This window comes from Heterocephalus glaber, unplaced genomic scaffold, assembly GCF_053883595.1.
Source record: "Heterocephalus glaber isolate CG9 unplaced genomic scaffold, H.glaber_assembly_v1.0 deba00001673, whole genome shotgun sequence".
Classification (NCBI taxonomy): Eukaryota; Metazoa; Chordata; class Mammalia; order Rodentia; family Bathyergidae; genus Heterocephalus; species Heterocephalus glaber.
Genome location: NW_028258410.1, coordinates 20463363 through 20482557, shown reverse-complemented (window position 1 = coordinate 20482557; position 19195 = coordinate 20463363). Strand labels below are relative to the sequence as shown.

The following is a 19195-nucleotide window of genomic DNA, read 5'->3' as shown; positions in this document are numbered from 1 at the left end:
TAATGTAGATAACACTTCAGCTCAACCTTTACAAGGTTCCAGAAACAGAGCAGGTAGGGTAGAGGTGTCTGTATGGGGATTTTACATTTCAGGATGCAGCTCTGCTCTGGGGGACGGTAGTTTCTCTGCCTTCTAAAGAGGGATAGACAGAATGGTATGAATAGAATGTTATAGGTTCCCTTTTATACAGAAAAGCTGTTGAGGCAGCTGTCCTTCACTTGATCTAGATGGTGTGCCTTTCAGTAGTAGGTCCATGACTCTAGTTGTCATGGTGAGAAGTAGGAATAACTTGGAGACAGCTTCTTGTAGCACTTCACATCTTATTACCGCCTCCCACCCCCTTTCTAAAAAAAGAACAAAGTAGCATTTGAACATCATAATTTCTTTTTCTTTCTTTCTTTTTAAGGAATGGGACAACAACCAGATCCAGCCTTTGGTCGAGTGCCCAGTCCTCCTAATGCAATGATGTCATCAAGAATGGGTCCATCCCAGAACCCTGTGATGCAGCACCCACAGACTGCACCCATGTATCAGTCCTCAGAAATGAAGGGCTGGCCATCAGGAAACTTGGCCAGAAACAGGTAAACAATGAGTATAAATGCAATTCACATCCTAGTCCCAGAAACTTAGAAAATTAATCTCTCTGCATTTTTTTGTCATACTTGCTTCAATGGAGAAATCAGAAGGCCCGAGTTCATGTCAGAAAATGTTATTTGACTTGTTTCTTTAGAGCACCCTTTGTACTGTGCACATACCTATTAGGGTGTTGAGTACAAATAGCTGTGAAAAATGGAAGGCCTTGCTTAAGTACAGGAGCAGTTGACAAAATTGTGTTAGGCTCTGTGTGTGCCAAGTTTTAAAATGACTCAAAGTATTATCACACTTTCTTTACAGCTCCTTCCCCCAGCAGCAGTTTGCCCACCAGGGGAATCCTGCAGCCTATGGTATGGTGCACATGAATGGCAGCAGTGGTCACTTGGGACAGATGAACATGAACTCTATGCCCATGTCGGGCATGCCCATGGGTCCTGATCAGGTATGGGGATCTATTTCTTCTTGTTCTCTGAAGAGAATCAAAGTCTCACCTGTGATCTAAAGATCTAGGTCGATTTTAACTTGGATATATAATTTAAAAATATGGTAGTTGGGCCAGGGATTTAGCTCAGTGGTTTTGCCGCCTGTTGTGCAAGTGCAAGGACCCGAGTTCAATCCCTGGTACCAAAAAAAAAAAAAAAATATGGCAGTTGGCTCATATATGCCTGTAATTGTATTACTGTGGGAGGCTGAATTCCAATTTAGCAAGACCCTGTCTCAAAATAAAAAGGGGTGAAGGTATGAAGGCCCCAGGTTCAATCCTCAGTACTCCCCTCCCCAAAAGGGGGAAAAAAAAGAAAATTAAAAATGGAAAAAAAAAAAATTGGTTTGAAGGCCCTGGCCCATTAGGTATTTTTGGTAATGTGGGCTCCTAAGGAGTCTGAACTAGTCAGCCAGAGCTACATGTCACATCCTGTGTGTAGAGTGTTTTTATGGGTGGTCATTTTTTGTTCTGTTGAACACATGTTTTACTAATGTTTTCTTCTGATTATTAACAGAAATATTGCTGACATTGCCATACCCGGACCTCTACGGAAATCACTGTACAAATGCTACTGCTGTAGGATTATTGGGAGGTAAAGAATCATTGTTCAGGCATCCACTTGTGAAGCGAGGACCAGCTTTGATCTCCATCAGGGATATTTCACGTTATGTCATTTGAGCAGGACTGACTCTTAAGCTGAAGTGCAGCATCTTTTTTGTTGTTGTGTCCTCCTGTACTTTTGTATATCATGGTGTTCGAAACAGAGTATTTTTGACATTCTGCCTCCTAGGGATGTGATTACAATGTTCTCCTGTGTCACTTTCTTCTGCCTTGCTAGCCAAAGTCTTTTCAGCTAAATGTAGGTGGGCCAGAGAGCAGAGGAGAGATCAGCACATCTCTAGTTTCTCTAGTTAGAGTATTGGACAGGGAGCATAGTTCCAGCCTTCAAGTGTTTTATTCCATAAAGTAATTTTATGCTGCCCTTTATGCAGTGGAATTGGTATTTCTGAGTTTTTGTTCTTTGCTGATTGATTTGCTCTGTCCCTAGTTTTTATTGTCCTAGGTCTTCTAATGAACATTTTCATTTGGCCCTAAGGTCCTGTGATGACTTCACCTACAGGGTTTGTCATTGATGTCCAGTAGCTTTGCAGAAGGGAAAATGAGATGACAGTATTTAATTGCATTGGTGGCAGTTTTTTGTATGCTAACGTGCAGCTGAGTGCACTTTAAGTAAATAAGTAATGGATAAATGCAATATTCTTGAGGTCTTGAGGAATGGTGAACCACATTCCTGGTTTTTGTCTACACTAATCTGTTGGACAAGAGCTATGATTTTTTTAAGTACTGGTGTCACCCTTTGCCTATATGGTAGAGCAATAATGCTTTTTGAAAATAAACTTCTGAAACTCTTAAGGCCAGGTACTGCCTTCTGAATCAGAAGTTTGCAGTGTTTCTGTGAATAATTTTTTTGTAAATACGACCCATTAAGATATTGTATTATGTAAAATATGTATATACCTTTTTTGTAGGTCACAACAACTCATTTTTACAGAGATTGTGAAGCTGAATATTTAACATTTGTCAATTTTTAGTGAGCTCTATGTGGTGAGGATTCAAACAAGATCCCCTGAATCACCTGGGTGTGGGGGTGGAGGGACGATAAGGGTCCAGTTTTTCCTCTCCCCCAGCATTAGATGCCTCACTCTTTTCATTTTCTCAATCTAAATGCTTTTTAAAGAGATCGTTTAGATGTAAGTGAGCATTTAAATTTTTTTTTTTAATTCCTCTACCAGAGAACTAAGCACTTTGTTAATTTGGGGGGGGGAATAAATAGATATGGAGAAATAAAGAAAAAAAAGAAATCAGGAATTTGAAGAAAAGCAATTTGGTTAAAAAAAATCTTTTGGATTTTAAGCAGTCCATAAATCATCTTTCCTTTTGTAAAATTTAAGTACTGTGTTGTCTTTTCATCCATTATAGGAGTGCTGTAAGATTTTGGTTGCTAGGAGCTGAATCAACATTGAGATTGCAGGAATAGACTCCTTGGTATGTGGTTTCTGGTGTCTGCTCAGCTATCTTATCATTTTTCTAATATGGCGTTTTCATTACATCTCTGCAAATTAGAATAGCGTCACTGTTCTTAAGGAGCTTAGTACCCAGAACAGATATTGTGTTGCAGTAATTCAGAACCATAGTCCGAGCACCTTTGTTACCCCTCCTCCCAATCTCCTCTGCCATTTTGTGCTGTTGCCTATCCTTGACATTCTAGTCAGTCTGGAGTAGGGGAAAAAAATCAAGTTTAATTCCCTTTACTGAGTTATTCTATTAGGTTCAAACGGTGGAATGAAATTTGGGTTTTGGAATATCTATAAATTTCAAATGTCTTTGATATCATTTTCTAGCAATATCTGAGAACCAGTTAAGTTTTTTGAATTTCACACATTTAGCAAAACTTTCTAGATGTGTCTGAAGGTAAGATAATTTACTTTCTTTGATATGCTTAAGAATAAACGAAGCTCCCTATTTCCAGAACCTCACCTAGAATGGATTTTATTTTTCCAGCACTTGCAGGCCATTATGAGTTTGCCATTCTTATCCCTTCCCCACAGGTTAAAAATAAATCTCAGATTTTAAAATCATAAACTGCCATTGTACAGCTTGTGGTTTTCAGTTGATATCTTCTTTTTGGGTCACAGAGGCATAGCTCAGTGTCTCTCAGTCCAGGCAGGTTGGGTGTGTCTGAGCCTTCCTCAGGCTAATTGTCTACATGAGGACAGAATGGTGCTCCTACCTTTCTTGACTTTTAAGAGTTATTCAAAACAAAGCTTTGTGGTTCTTTTTTCAGTCCTGACTCCAGGCTACATAGAAGGCAGCAGCGTCCCATTTTTCTATGGGAAAAACATGTTTATCATAAGTTTTTATATTTTCTACTTGTTGATTTTTTTATTGGTGTAAAGTCAAGATTTTGATTTTAACAGATGGAGTCTTTGAGATAATTTGTTGTTTTTACCTTTATTATCCTTTAATCTTTTTTGGATAATTCTTTGTACTCCTGCTGCCTACCTCTCCTTGTTCTCAGCCCCCCCCCCCCCCAAATCCTTTTTTTTAAACCTAAGTATTTCTTGGGTAGAGTATAAGTAGTCTTTTCATCTGCTTTTAGATTGTGGGATATTTCCAGTACCTACTTTTTCGCTGAATCCAAAGATATATAAATAAAAAAATATATTTTATGAAGATCAAAATGATATAAAGGAGATACATGTTTTTTCCTTTAAAAAAAATAGAAGTTTCATTGTTAATGTTGATATTATGCCGCCATTTTTCTTAATTGTCCATCTGGATTGAAGGGTGTAAATATCAATAAACAGTCCTACTTAGTTTATCAGTAATGAATATATAGAGTGAGCTGGGGTCGGGTACTATAGAAGATAATGGCTTGATGTCCTAGAAGTACTTTTATCCAGAGGTAGATGCAGCTGGAAAGTAAACAAAATGGATTATCAGTTGCCCATATGCCGGTCCAGGCTCCTTTTTATTTGCAGAAGCCCTGAGTTTTGTGTACAAGTGGGAAATTCACAGGTGCATATATCTTCTAAGATATATGAAGATTTACCCCTGCAGCGGAGGAATAAATAAGTTGTTTTCAACTCCAAGGTAAATCATTTCAAATGAGAAGGATTTTTTTTATTCTTACCTCTTTTCTTTCCAGTATACGGAATTTTGAAGATAGAAATGTCATTCTGAGAGCAATATTTAAATTTCTCAGGAATTGACTTACAGTATTAAGAATTAATTTGATTTCAATCAAGTTTAAGTGTTGATTTAAAAAAATTGAAATTGTTATTTTACACTGCAAAGAATTTAAACTACATGGGATGACTCACGAGATGGGGTGGTGAGCTTCGACTTCTTCACCATTTTGGATGTCCTTGTAAATAAAGGTTTCTATTTAAAATTGGTGATTATGAGCATGATTCCTCCCTCTCCCTCAGATTGGATGAAGGGCAAAAGAGAAAGTTAAAGCCTATTTCAAATAACAGCAGCAGTTTCTATTAAAAACAGTGTTTTTGCTAGGGAGTCTGTGCCTATTTGTGGAGTGGAAAAGTGTGGAACATTTTTTCAAAATAGGCTTAGGGAATCATCTCTCAAATGAGAAATGGGTTGGACTGCTGATGGCAAGGTTCCACCTACTTCTTGAATTCCAGCAACCATCCGTACCAGGTTGGAGTATCTGGAGAAAGGTGGTATGGTGAACTGCTTTGCTGCTAATACTTTTTAAAAATGGTGTAATGTGAAAAGCTGGTGTAAGATGAAACTTAGCACCAGTGAGGACCCTTCAGGTATGGTAAATTTTAGTCATTATTTAATCATTTGCCACCCTTAAGGTATCTGCTTCCAAAAAGGCATTCACTGGTATTGAGTACTTTTAAAAACAAACGAAAAAACCCAAAAACCCAGCTCTCAAGGAATGGCCTTTTACAGAATGGCAGATTTCTTCATACCAGTACTGGTCACTGCCTAGGAGTTTGAACACTGTATGACAGTACTTAAACTACAAAATTTCTTTACAAATACAAACTTGGGACATACAGCAACTTCATTTTTTAAAATACCATAAAAATATCAGTTCTGGAATGGATAACAAAGGAATGAATATTGGGAGAAATGGTATTTGGGCAGGAACAGAAATGTCCACAACTGTATGGGATTTTCTTTAACACTGGCCACAGAGCGTTTATTGACACCACCACTCTTGAAAAATTGGGATTTCTCATTAGTCAGATTCCCCTAAAAGTCCCCATGTCGGTTACAGGTAAATAGTCACATTATATATACAAGGAAGGCAGTTTCTTCAGAGGCAACCAGGGTTACAGTGCTTGTAACCCTGTCACTGTTTTGTGCTATTGACTCACTGTATAACTGCAGTTTTCAGCATCTGCAAGTTGCCCATCCTGCTTAATTCCTTCTTTGTGATGAATCAAAAGAAAAAGAGGATTTAAACAGGACTGTTTCTCTTCCCCTATGATTTAAAAAAATTCCAGCGACTTTCACCTCTGGGTAAGTTTTCATGAAAATCTGTTCTTTTTTCTTGTGAGCTTTTCAGAGAAGGTTAGTGGTGACTTTTTGATATGAAAATGCATTTTGTGCAGCTGGTGAGGTATAATCCAAAGCAAAGCAGGGGCAAAATGGACTTTCTGAAGTTCTCTGCTTCTAATGGTTGTCCTCCAGAATTTGCAAAAGCAGTTCTGTCTCTCTCAGACCTCCTGGCCTGTATCACAGGTCAGTTAGGAATCAGTTTTGTGGTTGGTTCTTCATGGCCTGTTAGAGTCAGGTGAAGCCTCTGGTTTTGGAGATCCCTGCTTGTTGCTTCTTAACCTTCCCAGCCTTCCCACAGTTGTCCCCTGTAGAACAAAACAAACTCCTCTCAGCCTTTGCTTGACATGTTCTTTAGGATTTTTGCAGCTGAGTAAGCTTTGCTTCTAGTCTCCATTTTTAGTTGCTCACTTATACACTCAGTGGCTGGCAAGGATGGCATTTAAGTGGCTGAGGAGAATGTAAGATGTAAACTCTGGAAGCAGCAAAGAAATGCTTCTTTCTTCAACAATAAATAATGCGCCACTAAACAAGTACACCAGGGTTGCAAATAGCAGGTCACTAAGGGGGTTGGTTTGCCCACAGGGTAACAATGTCTAATTAGTTGCCACTGTCATAAATGAATTATCACACAAATAATCTGCAGTTCTGGATTTCCTTAATAAGGTCTTCTCTTGCAGGGGACAAACCAGCCACCCTCATTAGAATCGTGGTGATCTTTCCAGTTTATCAGTCTCCTGCAGCCCCTGCCAGCCGCTCAGCACTAGAGTGACACATGATAGGATGGACTTTTTGGAAGTCATTTAATGAGGTCGCCCTATTACTGATGGTGCCTACCAGTTAGCACTCTGGCAGCCACAGCCTTTAAGGTGCCTGGCAGTTGTTTAAGTCATAGCTCAAGTATTATTATAGAGAGAACTGGTTTGGATATGGTATTAATCTAACATTACTCTTTTCCCTCTCATCATGGGAACAGTGAGGATAATAGAAAATGGCATGCACATAGAATAGCCTTGGCAAAAAGAAGCAAGTCAGAACCAGATCTGTATCTGTAAACTGACTGGTTCCTCAACTCACAGTGATTTGGAAGATGGTCTCTTCATTTCTGGCCATTTTCGACGCTGAAACTGCCTGAGTTTTCAAGTTTCAAAAGGAGAATGAATGTTAACCATCACCAAGAAAGAAAGTCATCCCCAAAGAACTATACGGAGAAGGACACCTGTCACTGTTGGGTGAGGAACAAGTTTCTCAACATAATGGGTGAATCCTCACAAGAGACTAAAGGGGTTGGGTCAAGATATGGGAACCTTCCTCCAACTTTAGTAACAAAAGTGAATACCTGTATTGCTCATAGCTTCCTCCATCTTTAAGTCCTGAATGAGGGAAAAATGAACAAAACAGGAACATTTTAGGCAAAAATGGCACAAGCAATGACAAACTTCCAGAAAACCTTAGGCTTTTTGTCACTATCCCAGGATGTTAATAGTGTTCCCCAGTCAGATGGAGTGGACCAAATGATGAGATGAACTTTCCTTAGGTCTCCTAGGTAGTCCTGTAGATTGCCTGCCCTGTGATGTCACCATATCAGTTGTAGGATGACACCTTCATTCAGCACTATCAGTGGACTGACACCACAGGTCCCAAGAAAGGTGTCCTGAGGATACAGCAGTGTGATAGGTGCATAGGCTGTGGAGTCAGCCAGCCGGGTTCACTTTACTCATTCATAAGATAAGATTCACCTTAGAAGGTTGTCATGAGAATTCTCTGAGTGTATATAAAACAGTTAGCACTTTACCTGGCCTGTGGTGACTAATACGTGATTGCAGTGATTGTGGACTGCTTGGTAGAGCAGGCAGTGTCAGTGCCACAACTTTTAAACTCTCTTGTTCTCCCCTTTTCATAACCAAAGCTGACTGTAGCACCTAGATTCTTCCTCTTCAGGTGCTTAACCACTTTTCTGACAGGAACTCTAGGTGTCTTGATACAGGTAAAAACTGCCCATGGGCCTTCAAGTAACCACAGCGTTTTAGGTTTATCTGTTTTGTTGTACCTAGTGAGTGAATAGGTTTTCCTATTCTTTTAGGGTTTTCCTTTGGAAGGGGGTTGAGGTAGGTCTTAGCTGTGTAGCTTAGTCTGGCCTTGCACTATGTAGCCAAGTCTGACCTCGAACTTGTGGTGATCCTCCTCCTGCCTCTCCTGAGTGCTGGGATTACAGATGTGCACCACCAAACCTAGCTAGGTTTCCTGATTTTTAAAAATGATATCTAGTTAGCATCCTGAACTTAGAAGTGCTGATTTTGCTCTTGTCACACATGAAATCCAGCTGAATGTGACTTTCTTCACAATTTCTTGTCGACTTCACCACCTGGATCTCTAGTCTACCATCTTCCAACCCATACAGTTTGATCCTCTACTTGACAGTCTTTTTCCTTTTAAAATACAGACTGTTTCACTGCTCAGGGGTTAAAGCTTCTTTCCACTGGCTTCCTAAAACACCTAAATAAAATCTGAATTTCCTGTTGTGGCCTACCAAGCCCTTAAAGGATAGTTTTCTGAACTACCTGTCACTCTCCACCACCTTCACTTGCCTTAGCTCTGGCCACTTTGGGCTTCTGTCCGTCATACCTCCAGGAATGCCAGCCCTCTGTGGTTTAACAGTTGATTGTTTTTTACTCTCCAGGGCTTAGCTCAAAGATAAATTCTTAGAGTGCCTACTCCTGATCTATGCCCTGTGTGCAAGAAACCCTCTTGTGGTTACACTATATGACATCATCCTGTTCTCTCTCCCTTCAAGCCAGAGGCTTCCCCCATGGACTGTTGTCCCGAGCAGAATGTCAACTGCACATGAGGTCAGAGTATGGTCCCAGGTCTAAGTTCTCAGTAGATGTTTGATGAATGAATGGATAAAACAGAGAAAAATAGAAGGAATCTCATATTTTCTGTATAAATGGTCTAGGTTAGTGATGATGAACCTTTTAGAGCTTTCAATGGTAAAAACCCACTGTAGCATGCATGCCATAGGTTTGCCATCACTGGTCTAGGTACTTGTCTTTAAGGAAGCACAGCTCATTGGAAGTAAGCTGTCTGCCTGCCACAGGGTACCTGTAAGTTTCCAGGTGATTTGTCTTGAATTGTGTCATTCCCTGACTCCTGGTGACTCAGGCTCGCTCTTCAGGTTGATATGACCTAAGTAAGTTTCTTCCTGTGGTTACCCTGTTCTCTGCAGGCTTTGCTAGGGCACTACTCACCCAAGTCCATGTTCCGAGTCCGGGGGTTACATTGCTTGTAACCCTTGCAGCTCCTTAGCTCCATGAGCTGCACATGTAGCTGATTGAGGACATCCCTGTCCAGTGTGTTCACTGCATTCATCAGCTGATTGGGAAAAGGCAGGCTGTCAACAGGTGAATCCGGAGACTCTTGCCTCCCTCTGCTTCTGCCAACCAGGGGACTTGTCCCAAGAACAAAGCCAGGACGTGGTTCACCCCACCCTCCCATTTCTGTTAGGGCTAAGATTTCCAAGAGTTAGGTGATGTTTTAGCTTTTATTCCCACTGGGTCCTCTTAATGAGACTGGAAACTCATGAGAATGAAAACTGTAAAACCATGTCTGTGCACTTACTGTTGAACTTCTGGAGCCACTGGTCAGGAAACTTAGCAAGTTTGGAAGCCCTTACAAGCCTTGGATTTGTCTGTAGCCTTCACTGACTGCCTCAATTTCCTTTGATTGAAAAGGGGCCATTCTGTGAAGGGATGCGTAGTGACTGGGTCCTTGCCTAGTCTGGGAACTACAGGTGACCAGTTATTTTCTGGTGAGATACAGGGTGTGCTGTCTGAGAAGACTGCTGGCCTACATGGTAATCTGTTCAGATAAAGAAGCTGAGCTACTGACATTTACAAATGAAAGTTAACAAATTTCTTTAGACTTTTCTTAAAGCTTGGTGGTGGGACAACACCAAGGCCACACTGCAGTATAGCTCTAGTGCTAAAGTTTTGTAGTGACTGTCTGTACAAGGGCTCACATGTTCCACTGCACTGCTCATTTTGGTTTTAACAACCCCTCTGATGTCAGTCTAGGTGATTTAAAATGCGTGTGGCACTCATGCACACTGGCTGGCTGTGTCATTGTTGCATTAATCATTTGGGTGTTCAGTGTCTGGTTTGACTCTTAACACCACCAAGAAGTCCTTAGGGAACCTCTGTGATGTTATCTTGTTCCTAAGTTAGACAAAAGGTAATGGAGGCAGAGGCGGGCTGATGGGACGTTGTGTCCCTAGAGTCTCAGTGGCTTCAGAACTCATTCTTCCTGTCCTAGGGTCTCAGTGGGCCTTGGAAACTTGTTTGCTTTCCTAGGGGTGAGGGACCTACTGGCAGTGCCTGTGTAGCCCATATCCCTCTTTCTCCAGATGGTACTGTCTGTACCTGGTAGGGGTCTGTGTTGAGGTCAAAATACTCCAGGAAGCCAGTTGCAAATTCACAGAAGAGGAAGTTATGGGTCTCGTTGATTGTCCTCATGCACCAGTATGTGTTATTGTTGGCACTGGTGCAGGCACAGAAAGGCCCCACTGCCAAGGGAAGAGAGAGCATGCCTTGAATGTGTGTGAAGGAAGAAGCCCAGGCTGGCAGCTGATTCCTGTCAGGGACAGCCCCTGAGATGCCAAGTGACAGTCTGGAGCACTTGTAGACTGCTGATGTCAGTACCTGTCTGAGAGACCTGCAAGGCAGTGAGGCCTCATAGGGCAGCGCAGGTGGCTTACCATGCAAAGCGGGCCCCAGCCTCCCATCCCTGTCCTGTGCCTGCCCCCAGCTTCCTCACGTGTCCAGAAAGGTGCTGTTTGCCAGTGCTTGTTGTCATGGGTGAAGCATGTGAGGCCTGGCATGCTGCATGTGTCATTGTTCTGCAGACGCTTGAGCAGCTTTCGAAGTTTCTTCTTGCGCTTCTGTTCCCGAAGTAGCCACACCTTGTCCTTCTCCTGCAGACCCTTCCTAGGGGCAAAAAAAATCCAAGGGGTGTGGTGTGGTGGCGCACCCCTGTAATCCCAGCACTTGGGAGGTGGAGGCAGGAGGATTGCTGTGAGTTCCAGGCCAGCCTGGGCTACATAGTGAGTTTGAGGCCAGACTGAACTACATAGAGACCCTGCCACCCCCTCACCCCCCAAATAAACAAAAACAATACAAAAGAACCACATAACATTGGGCCTCTGAGGCATCAGTAACCCAAGACTGTGTTCTTCCTGTCTACCCTCAGGGCTGGACTGAGCCTTGTACAACAGAGGACCATGGGCATAACTATAGAGGACTCCCAAATCCCACCAGTGGGGCCAGGTAGAGCTGGAACCAAAACTTGGGGCTTTCCTCCTGTACCATCTTTCAGTGGCTCCTGAGAAGAAAGCTGGGTGGCCACTGGAACTCCTGTTCACATTGTCTCCTCCCCTTCTGGGATTCCAGCCCCACTGGTGGGGTTCCAGCAATCCCATCTAGCCACAAGAGGCATCTGGATTTCTGCTCAGAGTGGCTTAGGAGTGAGGCCTCTCTAAGGACAGCCACACCCCTCCCAGGGAAAGCTAGGACTTTCTTCCTTTTCTTGTTGTAGTAAGAGGAGGGCAGCCTCTTGAGGGCCTCTGCTCATTGTCTGTGGAGCCCACCTTATGCTGCTCTTACCTGAAAGGATGCAGACTGGAGCCTTTGTGCTTGAGGCGGCCTTTGTGTTGAGTGTCGTAGCTGGAACAGATCCCAGTGTCAAGACGTGTGCAGGGTGTAGCTCCTGGGACTCCCTTAGTCACTGCTGCTCCACCCTGCCCCTCTCCCTGGAGTGGTGGTAGGAAGGGTACTGTACTGTCCTCAGGGTGGTGGCTTCTTGCCTGGCTGGCATGTGTGATCTGGGAGCTCCTGGTTGAAGGCCTTAGGCCAGACTTTATAAGGTTTTGGGGGTGGGGTGGGGGGGAGTAATTTAGTGAAGACTAGAAGCTGAGCCTGGCTTCAGTTGGTGTCGGCCTTGGGCTCTTGAGATTGGTCTCCTCCATCCTCTTCACCTTATACTTAGCCAGGCCAGCACTGGAGAGTTGTTTTGCAAGCCTTTCTGGGAAGGCAGCAGAGGAGGTGCCAGGTGTGCTGTCCAGTTCAGGAGCTACAGGCCACATGTGGCTACTTCAGCTTAAACTAGATGAAATGGAAAATGCTGTGTCTGTGGCTACTATACTGGGCGGTGCAGATAGAGCCCGTTTCCATCCTTGTAGGAAGTTCTTTTGGACAGGCGCTCTGGACTTCAGTCCTTTGGGTTAGGGGGCCCCCTGAGTGGTGATGTGGACCTTAAGCCACATGGGTGATTTCTAAAGGCACGTGGCAGAGGTGCTTCTGCCTAGAGCCAGCACTGGACAGGAGAGCCTGGCACCTCTGAGCAGGGCAGCAATCCGGGCCCCTGAGGGTTAATGTACCTACCACGTGCCCAGTTGGCTCACAGTGGGGATATCAATTACTGATTTTTTTTTTAAACCCTGAGGGTAGGGTCAAGAATGAAAGAGGTCAGTAATGAGAAGTGGCGCTGTGTTTCTAGGAGTGATCCTCAGGAGGGCACGGGGCCATTTGCTAACTCCTCACCTAATTTTGTGGCAATCACATTCTTCTGGGCGCTTTTTCTTCAGGTGACCTCGGACTTCCCTGAGGTTCTTAATTTTGTTCTGTAGGGTTTCGATCTGAGGAGGGAGCAGGAAAGGAGGCCTTGAAGCTAATGGACTGGGTGAGAAGGGCACGGCCTAGTGACTGCCCCAGCCCTGTCCCTTCTGTGCCCTGGGCCCCATGGGTATGCTGAGGCGGCACTTGGTTCCACTGGCTAAAGGTAGTCCCCTTCCCTCTAACCAGGCTCATGGGTGGAACTGTGAGAGTCATTCTTTTCTTGGCCTGAGAACCCACTGAGGGCTGAACCGTGTCTCCCAGGTGTGCTCACAGGGCTAAAGTGGAAGTCAGGTATGATGTGGTTATCTTCCCATAGACAGCTTGCTGCAGGAGGCCGCTAGACTGATGCTGCTGTCCCTGGGTTGTGGATTCTATGGGATCTTCCCTTCATCTCTCCTGCCTCTTCCCTGGCCCTGGCCCCCTGTGGATGGCGAGTTGGTGAGTGCTTCTGGCCCATGGTGTCTGACAGTGTGCTCCTTGCCTAATTAGGCTCACCTCATGGTCGATGTGTAGCTTGTGGTCTTTCCAGGCCTGCAGGGACTTGTACAGGTCCAGGTCACACTGGACAGTGTCATTTTCCAGGATGTAGCACCTGATCAAGAAAAAGTGTCACATGTGTGGCCCTGAGGCATGAAGGGGCCCAGTCTGTCCCTTCACCCCCAACCTCTACCTGGACTCTCACCTATGAGTCACTTTAATGGGGTTGGGGGCTGAGTAGTCTGGAAGGCCTCCGGTGCCACTGAAGCCCTCACTGTCCTTGTCTTCTTGGTCCTCCAGGGCCCCCTGCCAGTGCCGCTTGGTAAGGTTGTGGGTCTGGGGTGCATCATCCAGGCCTACGTGGTATACCTCGCCGTCTACCTCAATGGCCACAGAGCGGACAGAACGATTACGGGCATAGCTGGCCTTGTACTCTGTGGGTATCAGAGGGTAGCTGGGTTAGGGAGGCTGGGAAAGGCTGGCCAGGTCCCTTCAGGCAGCAGATCCTTAATGAAGATAAGGCTGGGCATGAGGCTTTGTGTTGCATGGGACAGTCCTGGGCCCCAGAGAGAAAACTTCAGGGTAATTACATTGGGGAGACTGAAGTCTTAGAGCTAAAAAGTAACTGGCTTGAGAGAATTTCAAAAGAACTACTCCTAGATAAACAAATTATGACACATCCATAACAAATATTCACCTATAAAAAGAAGGAATCCCTGATTCATGCCACAGCCTAGGTCAGTGCTGGCAAACCTTTTATAACTTTCAATGATAACGGCATGTGTGCCGTAGGTTTGCCACTATTGGCCTAGATGAATGTCAGAAGCATTGGGCTGTGTAACAAAAGCCAGACACAGAAAGTCACATACTAGTATTCGGCATCTATGAAGTATCCAGGATAGGTCAATCTGTAGAGGCAGAAAGGGGACTAGCAGTGCCAGGGCCGGAGGAGAGGTAATAGAGGAGAGGTCATGCTCCATAGATATGAGGGTGACGAAAATGTTTTGGGACTAGAGATGGCACAACACAATGTATTAAAATGCTCCTAAATTATATAAAACTATAAAAATAGTGTTATATGAACTTCACCTCAGTAAACAGGAGAAAAAAGTAATGGATATTAAAATATGGAGTTTGGGGGACAAACACTGCTCTGGACAGACAAAGGGCAGTCGGAGAGTCACCAGGCTGCTGAGTCTCACTTCCTCAGCAGTGAGCTGGGTACTCTGCTGAATGGACAGAGGGTGTCTGTCTGCATGTGGAAAACGGGGTGTGCAGGCTCAAGTCAGGCTTTGGGCATCATGATCTTCTGTGATATTAAAAAATTTGTCGTTAACATTTTTTAAAAAAGAAGTGGTGGTGGTCAAGTAGGAATTCAGATTTCCAGCTTCTGAAAAAAAAAACAGAAGCTATAACTGGGCCCTTCATTCTAAAGGGTCAAGAAGGGCAAGAATCTATGGCATTGGGTTCTCCAGTCTCTGCCAGGCCTTTTGATTTTAAAACTGTGCCCTTTGATTCAAAACTTTGATCCTGTGGCTCAGCCTGCAATGAAGTGCCTCAACCTTCCAAAATGTAGTTCAGGACCTGGAGCTAGTTACTGGCCCAGACCACTAGATGGCAACTGAGGAGGACTGGCTGGAGGCAAGCAGTAGTGGCGCCTAGGCTGTAGCAGGAACAAAGGCCTCCCTTTCCCTGTGGCTCCAGGATCCTGCCTTGCTGCCCCCACTCCTGGGGGCAGAAGTTTTGTATCTTTCAGTTCTCATATTCCTTGTATCTAAGTCACAGGGCCAAAGGATCCTTAGGGATGCTGGAGAGGCTTACCCTTGTTGGTAAAGCTTTGAGACTTTTCTGTCCCCTGGGCAGCATTCTCTTGTCCCCCATTGAACTCAGGACCTTTTGCTTGTGAGGCAGGCATGGCATCACTGAGCTAAATCCCCGGGCCTTTCTCTTGGGCTTTTTATTTTGCTGTAGCCAAGATCCCTGCATAGAACACCGAGGAACTTTCCCTGTGCCACCAAGTCATCCCTTGCCCAAGTTGGTCATGAAATAGACTATCTGCTCTTTTAGCCTTACCTGGTACAGCAGTTAGCTGCTTTACATCTTTCCACCATCTGTCTCCTAGCTATAAGGTTAGGGTTCCCCAGACCATGGCCATGGGCCGTGACCTAGCCATTCACCCGTGTTTGTAAATATGGGCCCACTGGAACACAGCTACTCTTATTTGTTTATGTCAATACAATAAAAGAATTGAGTAGCTGAGACAGAGACCATAGACCTCGTAAAGCCTGAGTTAGTCACCTTCTGGCTCTTTGTGCAGGTTTGCTGCCCCTATATGACACTTTTTGTGGACTGCAGCCACACCTTCTCTTCACCTTCCACTATCACTCTCTTTCCAGAGTCTCAGAGGTAACTTCCTGCCACACAAATGGGGAGGGAGCAGGACTTCATAACCCAGTGTCCCAGAGCTTAGTTAGGCTCTGGGATCTGACTGCTCAGGTACAAATCTTGGCCATATGTATGACCATGGTGATTCAGTTAACTTCTGAGCAGTGATCCCATCATGACGGTGCCCATATTATATGGCTCTTTGGAAGATGACACCAAACAAAATTGGTAAATTTTTCCATACTTGGTGAGCTGCTCTAGGGGCTGGGGACTGCAGTTGTGACATCCTTATCCAAAATAACAGGCCTGTAAAGCCTCTGTGTCTGGCTGCCCCACCAGGTGAATGGCTCCCCACACTCAGGCCACACTGGCTGTTTCTGTGTGGCTGGGACACATCAAGTTCTTACCGAAGGGCCTTTTATATTTCCTCTTCTCCCTGTTTAGAATACTTGATCTCTGGGTGGTCACAAGGTGTGTTCTTTAGCTATACTCCGCTTTTGTTTCATGTCACTGGTTACCCATCTGGACTTGCCACACCTCTCCACCTGGTCACTCTGTTGTTGCATTTCCTCCATGCCTTTCACCATGGGAAATTGTTAATCTGCTTAAATCGTGTCTCATCCACGGTTCAAGTCAGTATCTCTCAGTAGAGCGCACAGATTTGTTGGGAGAATAACAATAAATTGCCCCTCTGGGACCATCTTGGACTGCTTCCCACCGTCCTTGGATGTCTCCTGTGCTAGGCTGGTTGACTGCCTGGCTTCCCCACACCATAGCCATAATCCCAATGGCTTGAGGTGGGCCAGGGCTTCTCAGCCTTGGTGCTGTAACTGGTGTGTGGAGGCATTCTGTGCATTGCATCCCTGGTCTCTGTCTACTAGATGCCAGTAGCACCCCATCACTTCCAATTGGGACAGCCAAAAAAAATCTCTCCAGATGTTGCCAAGTGCCCTCTTGGGAACAAGATGCCTCCGGCTGAGCCTGTTCTATGCTGGCTGCCCAGAAAGGAGAGATGGAGAGTGTCGTGTTGGAAGGAGATTCGACTGGAGACCCCAGATCAGCCATGTGACTGCTTTCCCATTCATCATAAGGACTGGCCACTGGCCCTGCGCACAGGGCTGGTGCGACGTTATAAGCCAGCTATTTGAGGTTCCGCTGCCCTCGGGTGAGGACTTTGTACCAGGGCTGACTCAGATATCAGCTTAGTTTCTTGCATTTTCCTTTCCTCTAAGCATTAATGGGACTAGGGGTGGGGGAAGCTTAATTGAATCTCAAGTTCTTGTATTTAAAGATAACCTATTGTGCCACATATTGAAGCCAAGAGATGCTAGCTGTGTAATTCAGTCTGGAAACTGATCATTGCATTCAGCTGAGAAAGTCAGCTTAGTAGTTATTGATCAGCTCATGAGATATAACAGGACATCAGCTTGGAAGCATTGTTTGAAGCAGGATTGGGTCATTACAGAGAGAGTTTGTCTCTGTGACAAAAGGTGTCTGTTGCCTGGCTGGACAGTCCAAGGGAGCCTAGGAGGGGACACTGGACCCATATCTCTAATTAGACTGCAGTGAGCTATCACTTTGCCTCAAAAAGGAAGAGTTCTGCTACATGGATGACCCTTGACCGATGTCAAGCCGAATGAGAAAAGGCAGTTACACAAAGACAGTGCCTTTTGGTAGAGACAGAGTAGAAGCGTGGCTGCAGGGACTGGGAATGGGAGGTAGTATTTAATGGAGACAGAACTAAACAAGTTCTGGAAATTTGTTTACAACAATGTGAATGTATTTAACATCATTGAAGTAGATACTTAAATGGTTAAGATGGCAAATTTTATGTGCTTTTTACTACAAGTAATAAAAACCCCCAAATCTCGAGGCTTTGGCTGTTCCTTGAGTCAGGAAGCCAGAGAAATGAGTACATAGGAGACTGCCTAGCTCTGGAGGGGACACATCTAGCCAGCTGAGCAGCACCCAGGAGCCCTCCAGGCACCTGCAAGGCAGGCAGGGACCATTCTTTCTACTTTATGGGGAGCCACAGGATGGGGATGTACCTAATCAAGCATGATGGCTGAGCCTCTCAGCCAGGGTCAGAAATCCTACTTGTCTCTCTGCTCCTTGGCTTTGCCATGCCCTCCTTGCCTGTCAAGGGGTATGACAGCTTTTTCAGCTAGGTGGGACTCTCCCAGTTTGTACCAGATAAAACCTCTTCTCATAATTCACAGTACTTATTCATGCCCTATAAGGTCACTCAAACACTGAGTTAAATACTAAACTATGGCCCCTGGGGGAAATACAGGGCTAGGCTCTTGTGGCCTCTGGTCACAACACTTCATCACCCCACCAATACTGAGCCCTGTGAGTGTGCTTCACTATAAGGACACAGTCCAAACACGTTGCTGGTCCATTACCCTTGAACTTATGCCAACAGCACAACTATGCCTGAAGGAAGCTCACCTAACCCATGTATTTTCTCCATAAGACACACCATGGACTTTTGTGCTTAGCAACCCTAGCTAGCACCTTAGCGCTGCACTTGGGGACTTTTAAACAAATTGCCCAAAATGTGCCCAACGAGGCATAGAAGCATGGAATGTGTGGCACTAAACAGACTGAAAAGGACGCTTTTGTAGTGTGGGAGTTGAAGTGAGGAAGGTTATCCTTAGGCTTTCTTAGCTGGGAACATGTTAATCAACTCAAAACATGTCCCTAGTCATCTCAAAAGTGCCTCAAGCATTAATGTGGGGGCTACAACTCAATTTTAGGAGCAGGTGAATTTGCAAAATGAGGAACCTGTGAAGAATGAACTGACTATATCAGCGTGCCCTGATGGCTGTCCACTTGGGCCCCATCTGGAACCCAGCCACTTCCTCTTCTGATGCCAGGGCCCAGCCTACACCAACTGGCTTCTGGTCAGGTCTCTGAGCCAGGGTCCTTCCTGTCTTCCTGCTTCTCTCATCCCTGACAGCCCCCTTCTCTCATACCTGGCAGCTGGAGGGGCCTTTGAGATCTCACATCTCATCTTGGCTCCTGCCCACCAGGAGAGGGTCCGAAGAGCTCTGCCAGGCCCTGTGCTTCCTCACCCCACTTTTGCAGCACCCCTCATGTATGTTATCACTGCTATCCCCATTGAAAGGAGTGGCTCAAGAGGGGTCTGGTGTGTGTCTGGCTCCTAGAATGATACCTGGCCAAAGAGGCAAATGTCCTTGGAATTGTTTGAACAAATGGGACATCCCAGGATGCTCTCCTCCTGCCCAGTTCTGCCCAGGCTGTGACACTTACTCTTCTTGAAGAGCTTCTTCCGCCGTCCAGCCAGGCCCAGCTTGTAGTCCCCATGTTCACAGGTGCAGGCTTCGCTGCCCTGCCCGTAGTACTTGGGCACGAGGTTGGAAAGGGCTCTGTCACTGCTGCCGCTGAGTCGCACAGGGCCCTTGCACTTGTGTAGCTTCAGCTTCCCCGAGGCATCCTCCACGCACTGCCACTTCTGCAAGGCACAGCA

At 45.1% G+C, this 19195-nt stretch overlaps 2 protein-coding genes across 35 annotated transcripts in view; one reads left to right on the top strand and one right to left on the bottom strand.

Annotated features, from left to right (window-relative positions):
* The window catches only part of Ncoa3 (nuclear receptor coactivator 3), a 126614-nt gene extending 121581 nt beyond the window's left edge, over window positions 1–5033 (top strand). For all 18 annotated transcript variants that reach the window (XM_087197762.1, XM_004858095.4, XM_004858094.4 and 15 more), the window contains 3 exons: window positions 407–581; window positions 895–1036; window positions 1593–5033. In XM_087197762.1, the coding sequence (XP_087053888.1) occupies window positions 407–581; window positions 895–1036; window positions 1593–1604 (329 nt within the window). In that variant the 3' untranslated portion in view covers window positions 1605–5033. The remainder of the gene's footprint in view (window positions 1–406; window positions 582–894; window positions 1037–1592) is intronic.
* Window positions 5034–5786: 753 nt separating this feature from the next.
* The window catches only part of Sulf2 (sulfatase 2), a 98453-nt gene continuing 85044 nt past the window's right edge, over window positions 5787–19195 (bottom strand). For 8 of the 17 annotated variants that reach the window (XM_004858086.4, XM_004858089.4, XM_004858090.4 and 5 more), the window contains 11 exons: window positions 18979–19180; window positions 13523–13751; window positions 13336–13432; window positions 12766–12860; window positions 11830–11889; window positions 10985–11154; window positions 10591–10733; window positions 9421–9544; window positions 7512–7545; window positions 7250–7303; window positions 5787–6480 (listed from right to left, as the gene is read on the bottom strand). In XM_004858086.4, the coding sequence (XP_004858143.2) occupies window positions 6450–6480; window positions 7250–7303; window positions 7512–7545; window positions 9421–9544; window positions 10591–10733; window positions 10985–11154; window positions 11830–11889; window positions 12766–12860; window positions 13336–13432; window positions 13523–13751; window positions 18979–19180 (1239 nt within the window). In that variant the 3' untranslated portion in view covers window positions 5787–6449. The remainder of the gene's footprint in view (window positions 6481–7249; window positions 7304–7511; window positions 7546–9420; window positions 9545–10590; window positions 10734–10984; window positions 11155–11829; window positions 11890–12765; window positions 12861–13335; window positions 13433–13522; window positions 13752–18978; window positions 19181–19195) is intronic. The other 9 variants (XM_004858087.4, XM_087197765.1, XM_087197766.1 and 6 more) reach the window with 4 other exon arrangements.